Here is a 24,571-nt window from a genome sequence, read left to right as displayed (position 1 = left end):
GGAAAAAAAAATTGTAATATCGCCTAACATGCGTCATCATTTCTTGTTCTACATGTTGCATATTGCTGTTGGTCCGGTACCCTTTGTAACGCGCTTTGAGCTTGTTTAGTGGATATTGCTCTATATAAAAGCTCACATAGCCGCACATTTCATTACATTACATTATTCATTTTTCAACAATTCCAGGCAGCAAACCCAAACTGTTACTGACTGATGCCACCACAGAAATGATCATCAGCAGACATGAAGCGGGCGTGATGGTGAGAGAGGCCGAGGCTGAGAGAATCAAACAGGAAGAAGCCAAACCACCGGTAAGAACATTAATTGTTTCAATAAAATATTGTTTGCACTATTTGGACAGGTGACCCTTTGCCTCAAATCAGTCTTATATGTGTCATTGCATGACATAATCAGTCGGAAGGTGACAATTTTGGATTTGCATTTTTTGAAAGAATAATTTGCTTCCCAGAGCATTTTAATCTTTATTTGAAGTAAATCGGGTGATTTTTCATGAAGTTATGGTCAGATGTATGGGAAAGGTATCCAGCAACTTTTTTGTTTCAAATTTCATACTTTTTCAACTTGACTAGCTTAAAAAAAATATTTAGAATTTAGAAGTGAAATTAAGCTTTTGTATATCTCGAAGATGTACAAAAAGGGTTGATTTAATAATTTATGACAAGAACTCATTTTTTCCAAGTTGATCACAAAAAGATATTTTATATATCCATCTTAGTTATCTATTACACCATTGGTACAACAATGTTAAACTAGGCCCTTAATTGGGTTCGGATGTCAGACCTACATATATGTACACGCCGATCCAGACATATTACTGTTTTAAGGTTATGGGTCATGCATAGGAAAAAGACTGTTGGGTGGTTGGGGAGGGGGCGGGTTGAAAAAAAACGAGAGGTAATCAATCTATTCACAATCACAATGGCATCCTGTTGTAAAAAATAAACATATGTAGTTATAATTTATAGAATGTTTACAATCTCATCACAAAAATGTTCACATGAAAGCTTGTTTAACACATAGTTATATATTTAAATTTAAGTTTATTGAATTTTTTTGTGTTGTTGTTTTTTATTTCTGCTACTTTAAAAAAATGTTTTTGCTACTTCAGGTCAAGGCCACACCTCATTCATTCACCACCAAAGAACAGCGATACTTTAATCGTACGCAAGGCACCATGGGATTGTCATGTCTAATGGCAGTACATAAGGCCTACAAGGTAATTTATACATTATACTATTATATAGTGCTGCACATAATTTAAATAAACACACTAGCAGGAACGGTAAAAATTCATTGACTTTTAAAATTTATTTTCGGGATTTTCGGGAATGTGTAGCGTATACACGGAGTGTGAGATTAACCGATATGCGATTACGCGGAGTGAACTGTGTTATTATTTTATAAATGTATTTTTTTGTCTTTCTATGTATTGTAATCTTAATTTCAAACATTGTAAACCAAATGACAAATTACCATTCTTTGGACAATAAAGATTATATTATTATTATTATTATTATTATTATTATTATTATTATTATTATTATTATTATTATTATTATTATTATTATATTATTATTATTATTATTATTATTATTATTATTATTATTATTATTATTATTATTATTATTATTATTATTATTATTATTATCATCATCATTATTATTATCGTCATCATCATCATCATCATCATCATCATCATCATCATCATCATCATCATCATTATCATTATCATTATTATTTTCAGCTTTATTATTATCATAATAATTACTTCTTTTTTGTTATCATCATTTATAACAGGAGCGTGAAAAAGCAGAGAAAGCAGCAGCTAAGATGGAAAACATTCTCGGAATGAGAGAAGAGAGACAGAGAGCTAAAGACAGGATTAACATGTTCCACGATGAGAGAAGAGCGCAAGTGCTCAAGTCCAGAGACTTGTACAGGGCTAGCATAATTGATCACCTTGAAAAACGAGAGCTGCAACGATTGAATTTCTTGGACAAACAGCAAGAACGAAAGGTAGTAGATTCTTGCTTTACTTAACTCTCTCCTTACCGGCCATTTTCCGGATTGTCCCCAAAACTTCACACCCAACCTTATACAAAAATAGTTTTATTTCACTCAAACACAAAATCTGTTAGTTCTTGCTATACATATTTTTTTTTGTTTGCTGAACGAGCTCCTCCTCAACACCGTGTTAATATACTTTAACTATAGCAAACATTTTTGTTCAAATATTATGATGAACAAAAGAAATTAGAATGTCAAAAATGTTGACTGCATCGTAACGAATGTGACGATTTTCCTATGGGTGGTAAGGAGGGGGTTAACTCCCTCAACCCTAACACCAACTATACCCGTAGTTTACCCGGGTTACTTTTACCCCATGTTTATTTATTACATTTTTCTGAAACAAATTATAGGCGTAGTGTCAAAGCTGATGTTTTTAGTTTTTACATGTTAGTGGTAGTTAAATAAAACTATCTATGCACATGCTCATTTGAAAAATAGCAAAAATATCTAGGATTGAGTGAGTTCAATCCAGTGCTATTTGTAGCTATTAATTTAATTTTCAGACCGTAGTTTATCCTGACATAATATCCCTTTAATACAATGGGTTAACATTTCAAAAAGATCTTGTCAATATCAATATTATTATATTCTTTAAAAACGCACCAAAAAAAAATTTAAAAAATCAACAAAACCAGTGCAATTTCCATTATTTGTGACCCACAAACGGGTATTATTTCAGGCTGAATTCTGAATATAATATATAGACACAAACACGAAACTGCGGGTTTATTTATAGTTTATTTATTATATGTTTCTATGCCTTACAAAAATTAAAAATTGTTTTTCTTTATACATTTAACTCTTAAATCCACTTTTCACTGTTGACTTACCCTGCCATAATACCGGTTTGAGACAGAGGCTCACATATGTGCTCAAAGTGCTTTATAAGGGATTCCAAGCCAACTGTATCTCTTTATATGAAGGATGATAATAATAATAATAATAATAATAATAATAATAATAATAATAATAATAATAATAATAATAATAATAATAATAATAATAATAATAATAATAATAATAATAATAATAATAATACTTTATTTATCCATAGGACATTTTTTGTATAGACGTGTTGAACAGACATGATAATAAGTTAGCAAATAACTAGGTGGTAAAAGTATGGATAATGTGAAAGTAATAAAATGTGTAGATGTGGGTAAAGAACCTTTTCAAAGGACTAATCTTTGTGCTGCAACAATGGACCTTGAACCAGAGAACTCAAAACCGAGTGTCATGCACAAGACAACAAGCCAAAACACACGTACAGTGAAAATTCAGATTTTACCACATCGTTTTTTTTCTACGGAAAGATAAACCCTATCCACATTTTTTCCCATTCATATGAGCGTTCATACAATACTTTTGACTGAATTATTGAACATGTGGAGAAAAAAAAAGTTATAGCTCTGTCAGACAAAACTTTGAAAATATATTATGAACTTTGTGTGTCTGAACAATTTAAAACAACTGTTATACGATTTTAATATAATGATGCCGATATGCCATAGTTGGAAACTTTATCATCATCATCATCATCATCATCATCATCATCATCATCATCATCATCATCATCGTCGTCGTCATCATCTATATCGTCATCATCATCATCATCATCATCATCATCATCATCATCATCATCATCATCATCATCTCCATTATCACCATCATCCTTATCTTTTTTCTTTCCTACCATCACAATCTTCATCGTCCACCCAGCAACGTATTTACCACTTCGACAACAAAAATTCAGAATTAGTTGACTAAACATCCTTTATTTTTTCTTTCTTTATTTCTTATTCTTATGCTTAACCAGGTGAGGTCATTCGACAGCAACAAAGAGCTAAGGACAGAGAATTCATTTATGATGGAGTTTAACACCCAACACACATCCGTTTCGAATGCTTTGTTGCGACATGACAGGCAAGCAAAACTGGAAGACAAAAAGAACACTCAGCAGGGCAAGATTTCAAAGGCAAAGGTAAAATATTTTTATAATAATAATATATTCAATTCATGCCGTTTTACTAAGCTACATAACCTTGAGATTGTTTATTTGAATACAGCTTGTTTGTTGGGGTTGACATAACTGAAAAGGTCAAGAGTTGACCTTTACAATGGTATAGATAGTTCGAAGATGACGTCACTCAGGTCTTTGTTATTGTTTTTTGCCATCCGCGTTTATGAGTAATGCACACTGAACTGTATTAACCCGTCTATAAACGTTCATGGATACACACAATTTTGTGTGTTGGTCCGTTGTACTTCCGGATGGCAATGTTATGAGCTTCTTAGCCAAGCGCATACTCTCTATACGCCACTATGGGGTGGGTAAGACTTATGGGCCATTTGTCAAGGCCCAAACTTTTGGGAAAATGGACATTTATTGAATTATTGATGAATACCTACCACATATAAACTCTATAAAATCATATTTCCAGATGAAAAGTTGAATTTTGGTTTCAGTTTTTGGAAAGTAGACATAATAAACTACCTAAAATGTGGACTAGTCCAAAATGGCCAAAAAATCGATTTTTAGTGAAATTTGGACTACAGGTCCCCCTTAAGGTGAAATGTACGTCTACAAGGTCTAGTGGATTGGAAGGTTCAGGGTTCGAGACCCGCTCTGAGCGGCGCATAATTGAGTCCTTGGAGACGGTTATTTATCCACATTCTCTCACCGTGCTCAGGTGTAAAATGAGTATCTGATCGTTAACAATGTTGCCTCTGTCGAAAAAAAAAGTAATAAAATCAGTCATGTCACGTCCTACAAGTTAAGCATCGCTGTTGGCTTGGGGCCCTTTGTAAAGGGCTTTTGATCACGTTTAGATATCACCCTATATGAATACTCTAGGTTTAGGTTTCAGAATAAGTAGAGATGAGTAAGATTCTGTCAATAGGTTCATTAAATAACATCCTCAAACATCTCATATGTTGACAGTAATTTCACTTTTAAGCATCTGAACCATCCCGACATGATACCGTCTTGAGACGACGGATCACAATTGGGTCCCAGAATTTGAGCTGTCAATGACACTCTTGTCAAAGGGACAAATTAGAGAGCAGGCACTGGTGTAAGATAAAGATCTGAAAAAGTGTGTTTCTTCTTCTTCTTCTTCTTCTTCTTCTTCTTCTTCTTCTTCTTCTTCTTCTTCTTCTTCTTCTTCTTCTTCTTCTTCTTCTTCTTCTTCTTCTTCTTCTTCTTCTTCTTCTTCGTTCCCGTCACGTCACATGGTCAGTCCGGTCTGGTTAATGAAGCCTACAGTGGTCCTGAGGTCGTCCTCACTGCCGTACAGCTTCTTTGAGTATGGGGTCGGGTCAGGCCAGAAGTTCCTTCTCAACTGGTTGTACCTTGGACATTCCATTAGGACATGATGTCCATTTTCATTTTCAAGTCCGCAGTCACATTGTCCAGAGGCACCTGCTCTGCACATCCTCCACATATATTCCTTTAACTGGTTGTGTCCAGTTTTCAGTCTGAACTGTGTTTGAAACGGTGCCAGACAAAGCAAGAAAGAAAAATACAAGAAAAACAACTATTCCTCCCCGCCCCCCCCCCCCCCCCCCCAAAGAAAAAATCAACAAAAAAAAATCAGTACTATGTCGAGGTGAAAAAAAGCAAAAATAAAATAAACTTGAGCATTTATACAGCACAATATTCACAAAACAAACTCAAAGTGCTTTACAAGGGGTCCCAGACCAACAGCAACATTTAACTTGAAGGACGAGACCATTTGACGAAAATAGATTAAGACCTTTTGATTTTTCCTTGTATTTTTCTCTCTGCTTTTATTAGCATTGTTTCATAAACACTTCTGCGGATCTTTGATGACACACTTCTATGGTATAATGCCCTTAGCAAAGTCAATTGCATCCATTCCCCGTTCACCACTCAACAGTGGTTGGATAGCTCGGTCTGTTTCATCTGGTGGAGAGTACTTTTTTTTTGACAGACAAGCATCATATCCAAAGGATGGCAAATATTTGTTAGGGTCTGCTAGATGAATTAAAAAAACGAGGATTAGCTCTGGTTCAATGACCAGTATGGCTCTGAAGAACCACCATATAATACATACTCCAGTTTTTATATAACAATTCCCTTTCCCGTGATTTAACAGAATGAAAAAACCCAGATACTACCCCCCCCCCCCCCCCCAAAAAAAAAAAACAACAAAAAAAAAACAAAAAAAAAAAAACAACAATAAAAAACAAACAAACAAACAAACAAAAATAAACAAACAACAACAACAAAAACAAAAAAAAGACAAAACAAAAAAAAAGAAACAAAAAAAAAACACAACAAAACAAGCCAAAGCCAAACAGACAAACAAACAATAACCCTTTACAAGCTCTCTTTCTCTTTTACCATCTAGATGAACGAAGTCGAACAGCAAGACACTGTCAAGAAATACATGGAGCACAGGCAACTGATGAGACAGACGGAGACTGCCATGGCGAAGGCTGCACTGGACACCAAGATGCTGACAGAGGCCAACGAACGCGTCATGGAGGCCCGCACTCGTGTGGCTCACTTGAAAGCCAAGCGGGCCAGCGTCCAGGCATTTTACCCCCTACCCCCCAATACAGTACCCCCATCCAGCACCGCACCAGCAGGCATGTCTCGATATGAGGCAGCAACAGCAGCGTCTACGGGCAGAGTGGGAAGGCATCATACTATTTATGTTTAGCTAAAACAATTTTGTTTCCTTTTTAAATCTTATCGCAGACCTTCCAATAGGCTTCAACAGTCGTGACGTCATTTCCCTCGTAATGACGCATAGTAACTTAGTAACTGGTTCTAAACTATCGGAACAATGGCGGACGCCCTTACGAAATACTTCTCCGACGAGCATAAAAGTGTATCCAGAGGAGAAAATCATTATAAATCTGTTCATGTTTTGACTTTTATACATTCTGATCACATGACATGTGACCAAGTTCTAGCCAGCATGAAGAATATGAAGTACCGTTGTTTTTTGTTTTTTGTTTAAAACCAACTGCTCGTTGCTGGGCGGACGTGACATCAGACTATTGATACCTATTATATAGAAGATTGTACAATTATTTATTCTATTTTGAGCCCAAATTGATCTAATTCGTCTGGTTATGAAACGGACTTTTTTTTCTCAAACTTACAAAATCTTAATATTCTGATTATTTTGACCGGGGCAGCGTGGCTCAGCGGAACAATCTTTGCTTCCTACCCGAAAGCTACCGATTTCGACCAGCCGCCACTGCGCTGGGTGGCCTTGAATAAACCACCTCGCCTTAGCTCAATTTGCGGCGGCGCTGCACTGCGGCTAACGCCTGGGTTATTACAGTCTTCCCTTGGAATAGACCCTAGAGACAAATTTCCCAATGGGAATTTAAATTAATTTTTAATTTTATTTATTTTTATAAATTGTAAATCGGTTTCATCCAGTCAATTTGGACACAATACCGAACTGACAGAATGGATCGCCGTGACACAAAACCAGATTGAGAAGATGGGTCTCATATGTCACAGTCACTGTCACATAATATACGAGGTGTGTTTCAGAATTAAGTTTTCCTCTTCTATAACATCGCTAATAAGCAACCTTGAACTATCCAAAATTTGAGACAATATGACGTCCTTTCCACAGTGTAATCTGTGGTCCTATCTAAGAAATGTCGCTGCCAAATTTCAAGTATGAGCTTATATAGGTTGTCGTGTCATAGCGCTGTCACGTGGTAAGTTCGTTGTTCTTTGCTCCTTGTCCAAGCATAGTCAAAGAAAAATGGCAGAGCAAAACATTGATGTGCCACCTTCTCACGCACGCTACGATGTTTGGGCTCACTTTGCGGCTCTGTGCTGCGGCTAACGCGTGGGTATTTCCAGTCTTCATTTGGAACAGGCCAAAAGATACCTTTAGCCTAAAGGATGAATAAAGGGAATTTTGTTTATTTTACTTATTTATTCTATATTAATTGGCGAATTAAAATTTATACTCTTGGCGTTCTCACATGTATGACAGTAGATCTTATCAACGGCACTATATCTCTTTCACAACCAATATGATGTATTTGTAATGCGTTGTTATGCAAATGGTGCACAATGTATGGTTTTAATATAATGATTTGACAATGTAAAGCATGCTTCTATTCAACTACAAATGTATATTGTTGTATCATAAAAAGTAAGTTTTCAGCCCAAGCCTTCAGCGTTGTTGCTTTGATCTTGTTTGTTTTTTTGATTGTCCGTGTTGTTTGTTTTTTGATTGTCCGTGTTTTTATTTTTGGTTTTATGATTCTGTTGACAAATTTATATTGTATATTTTGTTTTAATTGTTTTACCCCGCTATCGAAGAAAAATAAATACAGCAAAACACGGATAAATAAAAATCGCCTCAATTCTTCTTGTTGTTATTGTTGTTTTTTTTGGTAACACGTTTCAGTCCCTGGCTGATGGTCATTTTAATCAAATTTGTATTTTGTTGTTATGTTGTCTGTCCGTGTCCTGTCGAATGGATTTATCAAAACAGAGTTGCAAGTACCTCCACGATGCTCAAACCTGTTGGGATTGTCTCACTTTTCACTTTTTAATTTTTTTTTTTTTACGGAAAAGGATAACAAATGACTTGTACTCAAACCGTAGCCATCGTTAATTTATAGCATGGCACTAGAACCTTCTAAGACTTATAGTTTGACGTCATTTTTTAGATTTATGTATCGTCTGGTGAGTTGTCGTTAGTAGAATTCAAGGAAACAAGTGATTCCATTGGTTAAACAATTGAATAAAACTCACGATTTGTTTTCTTTTGTGGCCAAAGACTTTTGACGTCATTTCTTAGTCAGTGTCGGTCTATAGATAGTATGCGCTTGGCTAAGAAGCTCATAACATTGCCATCCGGAAGTATAACGGACCAACACACAAAACCATGTGTAACCATGAACTTTTATAGTCTGGATAATACAGTTAAGTGAGAATCACTCACAAACGCGGATGGCAAAATACAATAACAAAGGCTTGAGTGACGTCATCTTCGTTCTATCTATATGTTTACGATGGCTACGCTCAAACCGTGGCCTTTGTAAAGTTATGCCGTAAAAATGACGTCAAAATGCCAGTCTTTTGCCTCAAAATAAAACAAATCGTGAGTTGTATTCAATAGTTCAACCAATGAAATAACTTGGGTTTTTTTAGCTCTACTAATGACAACTCACTAGACGCTACACAAACATATGACGTTAAACGTTTAAACTTTTTTTCTTTTGGCTATAACTTTACGATGGCTACGGTCAGATGGAAGAGTGCAGTTGCGGCCCTTTGTTCTACAAGGAATCAAGAGGATTAAGTCGTCAGCAACAACAATTGAATATCAAAATCGCCGCTGGATCAAAGATACGCTATTTGGGCTTATAACAATTTCAAACTACAAATCCAGTGACACATAAGATTGCAATAAATAAATACATACCTAGATAACAAATTATATCCGCTCAAGTAGAGCCGTTCTTCCTGGGATTAATCAAATACAGTGTTAATAGTTAACTCTCTCCTTACCGATCATTTTCAGAAGTTTTCCCAAAATGACAGGCATACCCAGCAGAAAATGTTATTAACCCAAACAAGCTCTCTACAAAACAACTTTATGTTCTTATTAATTAAAAAAAAAAAGATCATTCTTCAATGTTTATGATGTACAAAGTAAATCTGAATAAGAAAAATGTATATTGTGTCGTAACAAATGTGACGATTTTGCTGCAGGTGGTAAGGAGAGGGTTAAAGTGTAAATTATATATCATTCATATTCTTCATTCTTCCCTCCACTCATTTTCTCTATCCTCCTTGTTGTAACAAACAGTCTGATTATACTTTTGTATGGAATTGTTATTCTTGTATTGGGTGTTGCTATTGCCTTGACTCACTTGTTATTATCACAATTAGTTATACGGGACCTTACGGTTATTCTTAAGGGGCGGTTTGGGTCTAAATATTTGGAAAATCCTTCGAAAAATTGATTTTGAGATTTTGGTGGAAAATGATATTTCATTATCTTAGAAATAATATAATTGAAGTCCAAATTCTTAAAGTCCTAGTCTATAAAGGCACGACAAACACAGTCGAAAATGGTACAGGTAGTAAGAAAAGCTATATCCGGTAAGCTATTTTGCTTTTTTCTCAATATGTCATTTTTCTAGGGGTATGGGATACTGTGTCAAACGTTTCTCAGAATCTATTCAATGAAATTGTCTGAAAATCTCCACAGTTATCACAGAGATCATGTATTATGTCACCATTTGAGAGATTTTTTGGATAAATTATGTGAATTTTGAATTATAATCCTAATTCTGAATTTTTAACATCAATTTTGTCACAACATTTTGACTCTCAACTTTGTAATGTTTTAATAAAAATTCCATAAGCTAAAGCCGTAAAATCTCTCTATGGTGACACACTATAGTACAATGTTGACAAGAGGGAAGAATATGGAGGTCATTCCTTCATTAGTTTTTGTGGAACGTTTGCCACAAGATTGTTATATTTTTTGATGTCAGACCCCCAAAAAAGGTCTCAAAATGGATATCAACACATATAATTAAAAAATTTCACCATAAATGTTGTTTTTTAACATATAATGACGATACAGAATGATTAAAACCGCCCAAATTGGTAATTAAATTTTTTTTTAAAAAGACCCAAGCCGCCCCTTAATCACCCTAGATTAAATCTGAGCCCTTTGTGGTGTAGGTTGAGTAGCGCAGCTTGAAAGGAAAGCCCATAGCCCGCATACTAGGTTCGAACCCAGACCATTAGGTTATCATTTGGCTACGAACCCACAAACAACAGCCCCTATCTTTGTTGAATAAATTAAATAACTTATGCAGACACCTATAATTATAACTATTGTTACAGAATGTAAAGAGGACGTTTAGGGCTGTGTTGTGCAAATTAAATTCATTAAAAAATGTTTTTAATATAGGGTTTAAGTGAAATCGGTACAAATTGGTAGCTAAGCCCATATAATAAATATAGATTCTGTCATCTATGACACTCTATGACCACTTTGGAAATTTAACATAACAGTAGGTTGGCACTTATATTACTAATCCAACGGAATACGATTCAATAGTCTGATGTCACGCCGCCAGGCAACGGCGGCCATCTTGGTTCTAAACAAAGAAAATCATTACTTTTTATTTTTCATGCTGGCTAGAACTTCTCATATGCCTTGTGATCAGAATGTGTATAAGTCAAAACATGATCAAATGTATGTGTTTTTTTTTTTCTCTGGATACCCTTTATGCTCGCGGGAGAAATATTTCATACGAGCGTCCGCCATTGTTCCGATAGTTTAGAGCCAGTGTTACTAAGTTACCATGCGTCATTAAGAAGGAAGTGACGTTACGACTGTTGAAGAGTATTAACAACTGGAAAAGAATGTGCCTTCTATAAATTTAAATACATTGATGACCATTTTACGATAGCTAACATATTAATGGTTGTTTCGTGTTGTAGCTAGTAGATAAAGAAAGGGAGAGGGAGTGAGTGGGAGAGACGGAGAGGAGAGAGAGAGATAGAGATCGAGGGAGAGAGCGAGTGAGAGAGATAAATAAATGTAGAGAGGGAGAGAAATAGTTAGAAAGAGAGAGAGATACAGATGATGGAGAGAGAGAGAGAGAAAGAGAGGGAGAAAGAGAGAGAGAAAGAGAGAGAGAGAGAGAGAGAGAGAGAGAGAGAGAGAGAGAGAGAGAGAGAGAGAGATTTACTCACTGACCTAACACCTCCCGATCTACTCCCGTATCATTCGTGGGGACTTTCCACCTGTCCAATATGTACCCGTTCTAGTTGAACGGTGTGTTGTGACGAGGCTTCTGGGTGGATTTGCGACGTGCACAAGAACGGTAATGAATTTGCTGATTGGGTCGATCGTCATAACGTAGTAGTGTGAGCACCATTAGAAGCTTCTGCCATTGGAATTGTATCTGAAAACGTGCAAACGCATTCCTTTATTCGTCATATGCAATATTCTTCCACCTCTCTCTCTCTCTCTCTCTCTCTCTCTCTCTCTCTCTCTCTCTCTCTCCCCTCTCTCTCTCTCTCTCTCTCTCTCTCTTTCTTTCTTTCTTTCTTGTAAAGATCCATCAAAATTCAAAAAAATTTCAAATGGAATACACAAGTAATGCTACAGTTTTATAACACTAAGTCAACTGCACAATGGTTCACCAGTAAGACACATAAGACCTATTTCATACACAACAAGCCATCTGTACAGTGGTATTTTTTGGACAACAGGTGGACAGTCGCGGGGGGCTTTTAGCCGAGCACTCAATAGGCTTCAACAGTCGTGACGTCACTTCTTCCCTCATAATGAAACTTGGTTACTTAGTAACTGGTTTTGAACTATCGGAACAATGGCGGACGCCCTTATGAAGTACTTCTCCGACGAGCATAAAAGTGTATCCAAAGGAGAAAAACAATATAAATCTGATCATGTTTTGACTTTTATACATTCTGATCACATGACATGTTCTAGCCAACATGAAGAATAAAAACTACCGATTTTCTTTGTTTAGAACCAAGCTGCTGGTTGCTGGGCGGACGTGACATGAGACTATTGATTCCTATTATGCCTGAACGAGCAATTTGTGTGTAGTGCCTTACACAAGGACACAAAAGTACAGATAGAACATGCTCCCATTGTCACCATGTGATCAATAACGTAACGTGAATAGCTTGACACAACACTGTAACATAATGATTGATGACGATGATAATGATGATGATGATTATGATGATGATGATGATGATGATGATGATGATGATGATGATGATGATGATGATGGTGATGTTACTTATAGCGTTCTAATACAATTTTATCGGATACGCTGACTCCCTACTGTCATAAAAAGTAGTGTCTAGTCCTTCAGAGCCATTCGGTCTATGGAAACGGAGTTTATCCCGGTTTCTATAGCGTGAAACTGACAATAGCAATTGATTGCTACCCTTTTCATAGGACGCTAGTCTTTATACAATATACTTTCCGCCAGATATAACAGACCCAGCGACCCAATTACTGCGAATCAGAAAAATAATATCGACTGCACACGGGATCGACCTCGCTCCCTTTCCGTATTAAGCGAGTGCTCTACCAACTGAGCTAAGTTGACCCCCCCCCCCCCCCACTACTGTCATCAAGTCTGATCAAAATATGTTATAAAACACGTAAAATGATTATCAAAGTATTTTTGGAAAGAAAAATAATATTTAGGGGGAGTGGAGGAGCACTGTTTGTGTCAACACCGGGTGCCGACATTTATTATCGAGCTGGGTTCTGCAAGTCTGTTTGTCTGTCCGTCTACCTGTCTGTATGAGTGCAATTGATAATGCTCGCTAAATCAGATACACACAAATCTCTTATACAATGTTGCACGATAGAAGTCCCTCAAAACTTGTAAAATTGAATAAGATTGACGATTAAATAATTTGGATAGTTCGTGAATCGAAATCATAGTGAAAGGAAAACATCCGGTTTGACGCTAAAAATAACCACAAATGGGAACCCAACGACGTGCACTTATTTGCAGGTCTGATAACACAATTTCTTATGGGCACATTGCTATAATGGAAATCTTAAAAAATGACGCAAAATAATTGTCCATCATGACAGTGTTAAAAAAGGCCTATAAGTGGGTTCGGATGTCAGACCTTTACAGCACAATATCGTCACAACCCCCCCCCCCCCCCATTCAAAACTATATATATATATATATATATATATATATATGTATATATATATATATATATATGTACACACATACACACACACACACACACAGACATATATATATATATATATATATATATATATATATATATATATATATATATATATATACATATATATATATATATATGTACCTGTCGGAATCCAAGAGGGACGTAAAACAACATTGAGTCGCCTTGTATTGAATGTTTACATAATAGGAATGAATGAAATTTTTGTCGTCCATTAACGAAATTTCCAATTTTAAAAAGCTAGTATTTCAACTACAACTGATCTCTCATAAATTACATAAATTATAGGATTTTTTATGTTCAACAACATATGTAATTTCTATGCTTTCAGCCCTAATTAGCACAATTCAAGGTTTTCTATCTATGCATATTGTAAAATTAAAATAAGAAAGTAACTAATTCCCCCCTACAATTTATACTATCTGACAGTTATAGCTGAGCTATTGAACATCGACTTTTATAAAATATCGATTGACATGGAAGAACAATGACAAAAGTTGTATCCTATAATATTATCATAACAAAGGGGAGAGAAGGGAGTCAGGTGATGGGGTGGTAACGGCAGTAGGCCCCACAGACAAAGGAGAGGAGCAGAAGTTATAATTGACATCATCATCATCATCATCATCATCATCATCATCATCATCATCATCATCATCATCATAATCTTGAAACCGACTGCAGTTCCAGTCCTCCATCGGCTGGCTGGCATTGCGCCTCCCCACATTTGAAGAGCCACTGTTTCCAAAACCCAGAAATATAAACAGGAAATGGTCCCAAGGCACCCCCCCCCCTCCATGACCACAACCCAGCGACAAGTAGACTGAAGTCGAGAAAGAGCTTCATGACGGAAGAAAGCATCAACCCTGACCATACACCTATATACGGACTTTCCACTTGGGGAGAGTGGGACAATCATGCAAATGACGCCGATGAAGAACTGAGAGAAAAACTGCCCTACAGAACTGGGCTCCTCAGGAATGAATGGGTAACACTGAACAGAGCACGGGTAAAACTTGGGAGAACAGCTTGAAGTATGAAAAAGTGGGGGCTGAGTGAGACTAGCTCGTGTATCTGTGGATGCCCAGAGCAGACGATGGAGCACTTCCTTATAAAATGCCAGGATGGGCCCAGCCGCACTGACCATGACCTAAGAATCTGCTACACAGATGCTATGGAGTAGGTTCGCTGTTGGAACGACAAGCGATGACTACTACTACTACTACTACTACTACTACTACTACTACTACTACTACTACTACTACTACTACTACTACTACTACTACTACGAGGGCTCTTTCATAATTAACCGAAAAATGCCTGTAAATCCGCGTTTTTTATGCTATCAACAAATTCTTGCACGTGTTCATACCTTGACTCGTCCTTATTTCTCTACGTAACAGCCAAGTCTGTCGATACACTTCTGCCAACGCCGCACCATGGAATAGATAACCTCTCGAAGAAATTTCCGTCAAGGTTTTGTAGCCATTTCCGCACATGGTCAACCCAAGCTCTTCAAACGACATCAAAGCGCTTTCCTGCCAGCTCACGTTTCAGTGGCCCAAAGAGGTGATAATCAGATGGCGAGGTCTGGACTGTATGGTGGTGTGGCAAAATCTCCCATCCATATTTCTCTAGCCACCTTGCGTCCTCGTGCTGTGTGGGGTGTAGCGTTGTCGTGTTGCAAAATGACCCGTTGGTCAACTGCCCTGGGCGCTTTCTGCGAATGGCCTCCCTAAGCTTGTCAAGAGTTTAGCAGTACCTTGCAGCATTGATTGTTTCTCCAGGTTGTAATGTTTCGAACAGAATAACACCACGACTGTCCCAGAAAAAAGTTCCATTATTGTCTTTGCTGACCGCATGACTTTGAATTTCTTCGCGACAGGTGAGGATGGATGTTTCCATGTCATCGAATCTTGCTTTGTTTCTAGGGGTGCAATGGTGCAACCAAGTCTCATCACCGGTGACTATGCTGTCAAGAAAATCACATCGTACCTAGAAAGTCTCCGCCGGCGTGGCAGTATGCCGCGAACCTGCGTGAGCTCTTGCTTCTTCTCAAAAGTTCCCTGCAGATGTCCAATCTTTGTTCTTTATGATTGCTGTCAATTGCTAAGGAACCCATCTTGCGCTGACTTTTCTGTCGCCAAGTTCATCAAATCCAATTCTATGTGCAGAAGTTTCCGAAATTTCAAGACTGCTTGCGATTTCATGAAGTTTCAACCTCTGTCTTGACGAATAAGCTCATCAACTCGCTTCACATTGTCTTCTGACGTCGCAGTTATCGAACGCCCTCTCCTTCCCTGTCTGTACAAGTCGGAATGGCCGGCTTCAAACAATTACACCAGTGATAGACTTGTTGTACGGCTTATAACATGCTCACCATATACACTCTGAAGTTCTTTATGAATTCGGTAGGATTCACACTTTTGGCGTTCAAAAAACGCATGACAGCTCTGATTTCCTCCTTTGACCAAGTTTCAAGGTGGGCCGCCATCTTTAAAATCGTCTAGAAATTCATTGTGCAAAATGATGCACTTCATAATTTCTGGGAATATCCATAAGGAAATAAGAAATATCATGTTTACAGAATTAAAAAATCTCCACTGGTTGCTGAGCAATGGGCATTTTTCGGTTATTTCTGAAAGAGCCCTCGTACTACTACTACTACGACTATTACTACTACTACTACTACTACTACTACTACTACTACTTCTACTACTACTACTACTACTACTACTACTACTACTACTACTACTACTACTACTACTACTACTACTACCACTACTGTTTTAACTACTGCTACTTATTATTTAACTGCTCTCAAAACTACCATAATCTCTTCAAAAGCTACAACAACAACAACAACAACAACAACAACAACTACTACTACTACTACTACTACTACTACTACTACTACTACTACTACTACTCATTCATTCATATCTTGTCGCGCCAGTGAGTCAGCCAGTCCCGGGCAGTCTGGTTGCATTCCCTCAGGTCAGCATTGGTGCAGTGAGGTCCCAGCGAGCATTCGGACAGGATGTGGTCCATGGTCTGTCTGGGGTGACCGCATGGGCACTACTACTACTACTACTACTACTACTACTACTACTACTACTACTACTACTACTACTACTACTACTACTACTACTAATACTACTACTGCTGCTGCTGCTACTACTACTACTACTACTACTACTACTACTACTACTACTACTACTACTATTACTACTACTACTACTACTACTACTACTACTACTACTACTACTACTACTACTACCACATACTACCACAACAAGTACTTCTACGAGTCATCGCTAAGCGGCAAGCTTGGCTATACCCACCGCAAGTTTTTGACTGGAACGAACGATTAATACGACGATACAATGAGTGGGCGGGGCGATGACCAATCGACCTATCGTTCGTTGTCGCTTTCATCGCGTACCCGCATGCTACACCCGAAAAAGTAGCACAAAAGAATGCTCCATACGCATCTCCCTTTTTATATTCTACTGTTCAAACGCATGACCAAAAAAAAAAAAAAAAAAAAAAAAAGAACAACTGAATAAATACAGGTGTGTGCGGAGAGCACAAGTACTTTGATATTACTGTTCAGTGCGTGATGACGAGAGGCGGCAGTTACTCGTGTGAACGTATAAGTGCAATTGTTTGTAAGTGATTAAAATATGGATGATCATTCCGCAGAAAAAGGTGAGAATTGCAAATAATTACTATTGTGTGACTCAATATCTCAATACGGTACATAATATTATTCTGTCTGGAATGTTCCGGTAGTTACAAAAAACTCTTAGTGGAAGGGAACCTAACCACGCCCCTCGGAGTCTGAACATTTCGTAAGCAATGGCAACGACTGCTCATGGCCTACATGGCTAGTTTTCTTTAGTTTTATTGAGTGTCAGGTCACATGTCTGGTAACTTTCTGTGAAGATTGTTTACTTGGTCAGTTTGCGCTTTACCAGCATTTAATATTATTTTAAAAAGAAATATTTCCACTATATTTCACTCATCAAATAACAAGTGATAAAAAATGGCAGACTTTCATAACAAAGTGAAGGAATTAATATACATCTCCCAACAATAATTTTCATTAACCCTTCACCCGGTCTCATACTATGCCTTCAAATACGATGTGAAATAGTTATTATTAAAATGCAAGAGAACTTACTCGTAAGTGTTTTACTAAAATATTTATACTTTTTTTTTAATCATAGGATTTGTTTTCAAAAATTGTGTACATAAGAATCACAATTTTTCTCAAAGTTCCCGTAAAACCATTGTTGAGTTTCCGTTTCTCTCTTTAAAGAGATAGTGTGTCAAAGATGCAATAATAATAATAATAATAATAATAATGATAATAATAATAATAATAATAATAATAATAATAATAATAATAACAATAATAATAATAATAATAATAATAATAATAATAATATAATACTAATAATAATACTAATAATAATATTAATAATATAATAATAATATAATAATAATAACAATAAATAATAATAATAATAATAATAATAATAATATAATAATAATAATAATAATAATAATAATAATAATAATAATAATGATAATACTAGTAATAATAATAATAATAATAATAATAATAATAATAATAATAATAATAATAATAATAATAATAATGATGATGATAATAATAATAATAATAATAATAATAATCATAATAATAATAATAATAATATAATAATAATAATAATAATAATAATAATAATAATAATAATATATTATTATTATTATTATTATTATTATTATTATTATATTATTATTATTATTATTATTATTATTATTATAATCATATATTCGCGTTCAAGCAGAACAATAAACAAAAGGAAAAATAATATCAATGTTTACTAAAGGATGAGTCCAATTGACATGTTGAATTAGATGCTCCTGGAATTTAAAATATTTTTAAAAAATATTGATAACAAATTATAATGAGATGTGAAAAATGCAGGCCACTTATCATATGCAGAGTTGTAAATCTGCTCAAATTATTGGCCCACTATGTTACTCGTATCTTAGCTGAAGCTGTGGGAGATAAAAAAGGTGACAAAACAAAACAAACAAAGCAGACACATTAATCTTTTCCCCACTGACTGGGTGTAATCCAGGATATTTATCTAAGCCTGTGTATTGATACCAGGAGTTTGAAACTCAATGTATTCCTCAAAATAGTTGAATTATACAACCTCTTAGGAGAAAATGTCTATATTGTGCATTATGCCAGGGACATTGGTCACTTCTGATTTTTTTCGCACCCGTTTTCCACTGACTGGGTGTATTACACCCGTACACTTTAAAGAGAGGAAAAATGATATGGAGGAACTGCCCGACGTCTTGCTATGAAAGTTTAATAATTTAAAAAAAAACATTTTTAATCAATTTAAATAGAATAAGATGGTTGTCGAAGATCATAATGAACATGAATGAGCTTTTATGGTTTCTGAAAATTGAATTACAAAAGGAAAAGAAAATCAACTTCAGATTTGATTGGCATGAATGGATAGAATCTAGATCAGTTTGCAGTACAACGGACTGCTATTATTATACTTTAATCATCTTAATCTAACAATTATCACAAAGGAATGTTGTGTGGTCCTTGCAGATTGAACGATCCCATTTATTGCAATAGGTTTTCGTTATTCTGTCTTTCTTCGCAGTGCAAAATCCACATCTCTTTTGTTTGACATATTCTGACTGCTTCAATTCGAGGCCTCTTTGGCGTTGATTGAAAAGTAGCTGCAGTTGAAATGAAAGAAGGCAATATTATTGTTTCAAACACGGTTTCAATATTTTGTTTGATTGGAAGTTGGAGTGAGGGGATAGTTGAGCGTTGCGGAATCTGCTCAATACATCGTTGACGACCAACGTGTATGTTGAAAAGCATTCTGTTATCCTCATGCGACAATTTGTCACCTGGGAATTTAATTTTCAAGATGACTCTTGCGACCATTGTGCGGCTATGTGGTCTTGTGCTATGACACTCGCTTTCGAATCGGAAGGTCGTGTGTTCGAGCCTCGCTCGGCTCATAGCGTTGAGTCCTTGGAAAAGGCTTTTTACTCACATTCTCTCACCGTACGCAGGTGTAAAATGAGTACCTGGCCGCAAACAGCGTTTTCTGTCCGAAAAAAAAGAAAATTGAATATCGCCTAACAGGCGTCATGTCCAATCCTACGTGTTAAGTGTTGCTGTTGGCCAGGGACCCCTTGTAAAGCGCTTTGAGCACGTTTAGTGGATATTGGTCTATAAAAAAGCTCAAATAAGAAAGCTCAAATAACTCATCACAAGGGGCCATTTCTTTGATTTTCTTTTTACTTGCTTTCTTCGTCGATCTCTCTTGTGGAGTTCATCAAACACATGTGGTAACCATTACACAGCTATGTAATATTTTACTGAGCATGGGTGTCAGTCAGTAGTTTTAAGATGAAATAGTCTTTTCCTGTATTGTGAAACACCCAGTCAATGGGCCATCAAATAGGTTAGTGGGGAAAGGGTTACTGACTTACTTATCCGAACCAGCGACCACCTGAGATCTAGCCCTTCGGTCTTGTGCCATGACGTAGAAGTTAGATGTGGGGAAAGGGTTAAATACAAGCTAAATTCTAAAGTCCCCAACGATGACAATAATATCATCGTGCATTGCCACTCATCTTATCTATAACAAATAAGACATTTATTTAGTGTTTGTCAACTGCTTATCGGCATGCTCCAAGTTGATGGGTTTCAAAACACATTAACTTCTCCCAGTTGCATATGTAACTAAGATTTGGGCACTAAAACAATGCAAAGACAATGATACGAGTTCACTTTTGGGAGGGAGCAACGGAGGAAATAGTCATATAAAAATATTTACTGCAATAACAGATGAATTGTTAATTGGGTACACAACAGGAACCATCGGAAACCAGTAGCAATGTTGGAGCTATGCTAATATAGATATGTCCATAATTTTGATTTCATCTTTTATATTTATGATAGAGAACGAAAGTGAAAGATTGAGAGCAGGCTCTGTTTTGAGCACTGCCATATTTATAACCTGCCCAATGTTCTTTCACTTTTTGATCTTTCTTTTAAGAAAAGATGTAGATTGCTCAGCATTACTCACCACCAAAAATTCATGGCATCAATATCAGAGCATTGCACAATTACTCATGCAAATTTCTTTATCTTTCTCTGCAAATCTTTTCTATAGATAATCCTTCCGTGGCATCATTGGTGACAGAAAAGTCCATTCTGTTTTGGATTTTTAAAAATATATGAATATGATTAAATGCAATTAATCAAATCTGCCTGCAGTGTCAACCTTTTAACAGGTTTACACATTTTAATTGAAAATAATATTGCGAGGATGACAACAATTTAGTTAGTTCATACAATTTGACAGAAATGGAAAGGGACCAAGATAGATCCAAGGTATAGTCGAGTTGTTATTTGTACACCCCCTCTCCTCCCCTGTCCACCCAGCAGTGATTGGGTAGCTGGGTCTGCTTGATTTTGTGGAAAGTACTTTCCGATAAACTAGCGTCCTATCCAAAGGGTATCAAAAAGCAATTGCTCTTGCCGTTTCTTGCCCCTGATAAACTCTGGCTCCATGGGCCTGATGCCTCTGAAGGACTACATTTTTGTTTTTTAAACTGCATAGTGGTGGGGAGATTTAACATTAAAATTTAAGATTCAATGTGTCTTAAGAAGTGGTGGTTTAGTCTATTCCATAACCCGTGCGCACGCGTTTTCGTGGATATCTTTGCAACGTTCTGGTGTATTTTAAGGATAATTGGCTCGAACATTGTTAGTGACATTAAGCTGATTATTTTTGTAATCGGTTACAATACCATACTTTAGATCTTTTTTTTTTTCTCTTTACGGTAAAAAAAAAAACAAACAACGAAATGTCTGGCATGAGTGAACATTTTGATGTTTTACAATACAATATGATACAAGCGATCATAATTCAAGAATGGCGAACAGCTAGCGTACCCAATGGGTGACCAGTGGGATTTCGTGGCACGTCTTGTTCGACTTTTATGAGTTATCTTGCCCAACCGTCTTTGTGAAAGGCATATCGGAGATGGGCGTAACAATTCAAGGATTTCCCCTGTTTCTTGTACATCAATGTCTTTGTCCGAAAAATGTATAAGCACCTAACGAGCTGCTTGTGTCGTACAATGTATTATATGGCCTTTGTCCACCAAGGAAGAGATAAAGTATAAACATTGTGAAGTAGTAGATAAATGTTATCTATTATTAAACTATTTCAAACAACCCAAAATTATTTGCTAAGCTACTCACTGAATGCAACTTTGTTATTATTTTCCACTTCGGTAAAGAGAATCAACACATTACTGCAAACGTTTTAAAGTTTTAGTCATATTTTACTTCAAACGATGAAAAGATCAAAGGAATTCGGCATTGTGAGAAAGCTGTTTCGTCTATCACCATCGATATTTAAAATTCGTAATGTCACTTAAAATTCTAAACCCGCATGCAAATTTTGTTGCGAAATTCAATGAAACAGGAGCGGTTAAATTCATTAATGATTCTGTCAATTCACAAAGCTGAAATAGATGCCATTCCAGATTTCAATAAACACATTATAAAAAGATTTGCAGAGATGAAACATCGCAGTGCAGATTTTTTTTACAAGTACTAGAAGTAAGTAATTTCTGTCATAGGTTTTTTTTTCTCTTTTGATTTACATTTATAACATATTGATTGCATTATCTACCAAATCCAATCCTTTAAACGGTGGACAAAGAATAATTACAAAGACCTTTTCATACGGGACTTGTATCTCAGTGTTGTGGCTTGTTGTTTTTATGAATTATTTGTTTTTGTGAGTTTTGTCCACTCGTAGAAACCATCGACCCTCCCCCACCCTTCCATAAAAGAGAGTTTTTAATATGTCGTGCTCTCCTCTTAACCGTGTTCACTGTATTAGAATTTTTTTTCTAATCATGGCACCACCATATGCCGTCAATACGCCACGCCGCTGATAATAATAATAATAAAAATAATAATAATAATAGTAATAATAATGATAATAATAAGAACAATAATTATAATTATAATAATAATAACAACAACAATAATGATAATGATAATAATATTAATAATTATCGGCCGGTTGAACATGCGATTTGCCCCTTGCGTGCCGATCGTTTGGGCATGTCGCGACGTGTAATTGGGCCATTAATTTGTAGTGTCCATGTTGTGTTAGTGCAATAAATTGTTTCGTCTCTTCTCAGTTAGGGTAGTCGACAAATGGAACCGCCTACCTGCAACAGTTGCCGACGCCCCTTCACTGCAGGCATTCAAATGCCGTCTTGATGCTCATTGTGAAACAGAAAAATACTGTTTGTAAAGTTAAATTCAGACACCTCCTTCCACTATGTGGCATGCCCAGTTTTGAGAGACTTGAATTATATACGTTCACGAATGCACAAGAGCAGATAAAAGGCTGTAAAAGCCTACATAAATCTGGACTTATATCATATCATATCATATCATATAACGGCGCACTCTTGCGTGCACGCACTGTGTATCCAAAACGTAGCACAAAAGAATGTTCCATGCCTATCTCCTTTTTTATATTCTACTGTGCAAACGTGTGACCAAAAAACAATAAATGCATATGTGTGCCGTAAGCACATTTAATACTACGGTTAGGAGCGTGGTGACGAGAGGCGGCAGTTACTCGTGTGTACGTATAAGTGCAATTGTTTGAAAGTGATTGTAAACTATGGATGATCATTCCGCAGAAAAAAGGTGAGAATTGCAAATAATTACTATTGTGTGACCCAATCTCTCAATTATTCTGTCTGGATGATTCCGGTAGTTACAAAAATCCCTTAGTGGAAGGGAACCTAACCACGCCCTTCGGACAGTCTGAACATTTCGTAAGCCATGGCAGTGACTGCTCATGGCCTACATGACTAGTTTTCTTTAGTTTTATTGAGTGTCTGGTCACATGTCTGGTAACTGTCTGTGAAGATTGTTTACTTGGTCAGTTTGTGCTTAACTAGCATTGAATATTATTTTTAAAAGACATGTTGCCACTTTATTTCACTCATCAAATAACAAGTGATCAACAATTTCACACGATTATAACAAAGTGAAGAAATTAATTAGTATATCCAAGCAATAATTTTCATTAATCCTTCACCCGGTCTCCTACAAATACGAAGTGAAATCGTTATTTTAAAAATGATTATCAAGAAAAAATAATCTTGAGTCTTGGTGTTCGTCTTGTCACAAAAGTCAAGCGAGGTTAAACGTGGTGAATGGAAGTAGGGAAAGATAATCAAAGTAGGTAGGAATAATCCTAATTCTATAAAATCTAAAACGAACGCTTACAATATTATTGTTGTTTTTCTTCCATTTCCAGTCCCATTGGTATGCTCTCAACGATTAACACTTGTTTTTCTCACCTTCTTCGGGAAATTGGTCGTATATTCGGCGAGGGTCAACCTTTCTCTTGCTTTACTCTGTATGGTACGGAGTGACGTCAATTCAAATATTACGTCAAAGGTCCATCAACCATCACCTATTAGCAATGGCACCTTATATAACACTACAAGAATAATTGATGACGTCCATTTTGATGGGATTATTACGTCACAGCAACCAAGTAACGACAGCATGATCAAAACACAAATAGAATATGTTGGTGATGG

General features: G+C 36.3%; 2 protein-coding genes across 3 annotated transcripts in view; both read left to right on the top strand.

Moving 5' to 3' along the window:
* Window positions 1-8,466, top strand: part of LOC144979870 (uncharacterized) — a gene marked incomplete in the record, with an annotated part of 27,129 nt that extends 18,663 nt beyond the window's left edge. The window contains 5 exon segments of the mRNA XM_078927100.1: window positions 187-311; window positions 1,130-1,237; window positions 1,819-2,037; window positions 3,908-4,072; window positions 6,465-8,466. Of these exon segments, the coding sequence (XP_078783226.1) occupies window positions 187-311; window positions 1,130-1,237; window positions 1,819-2,037; window positions 3,908-4,072; window positions 6,465-6,779 (932 nt within the window).
* Window positions 8,467-17,320: 8,854 nt separating this feature from the next.
* Window positions 17,321-24,571, top strand: part of LOC144979323 (sialin-like) — a 16,558-nt gene continuing 9,307 nt past the window's right edge. The window contains exons 1-2 of one of the 2 annotated variants that reach the window (XM_078925956.1): window positions 17,321-17,563; window positions 24,283-24,571. The exon at window positions 24,283-24,571 is cut by the window's right edge and continues 1,456 nt beyond it. In XM_078925956.1, the coding sequence (XP_078782082.1) occupies window positions 17,539-17,563; window positions 24,283-24,571 (314 nt within the window). In that variant the 5' untranslated portion in view covers window positions 17,321-17,538. The remainder of the gene's footprint in view (window positions 17,564-24,282) is intronic. The other variant, XM_078925955.1, reaches the window with a different exon arrangement.

Source organism: Berghia stephanieae, chromosome 9 (assembly GCF_034508935.2).
Source record: "Berghia stephanieae isolate SIO BIC M18660-M18661 chromosome 9, UCSD_Bste_1.3, whole genome shotgun sequence".
Taxonomy (NCBI): Eukaryota; Metazoa; Mollusca; class Gastropoda; order Nudibranchia; family Aeolidiidae; genus Berghia; species Berghia stephanieae.
Note: the sequence above shows the minus strand (reverse complement) of the source record. Positions and strands in the feature narration are given on the sequence as shown.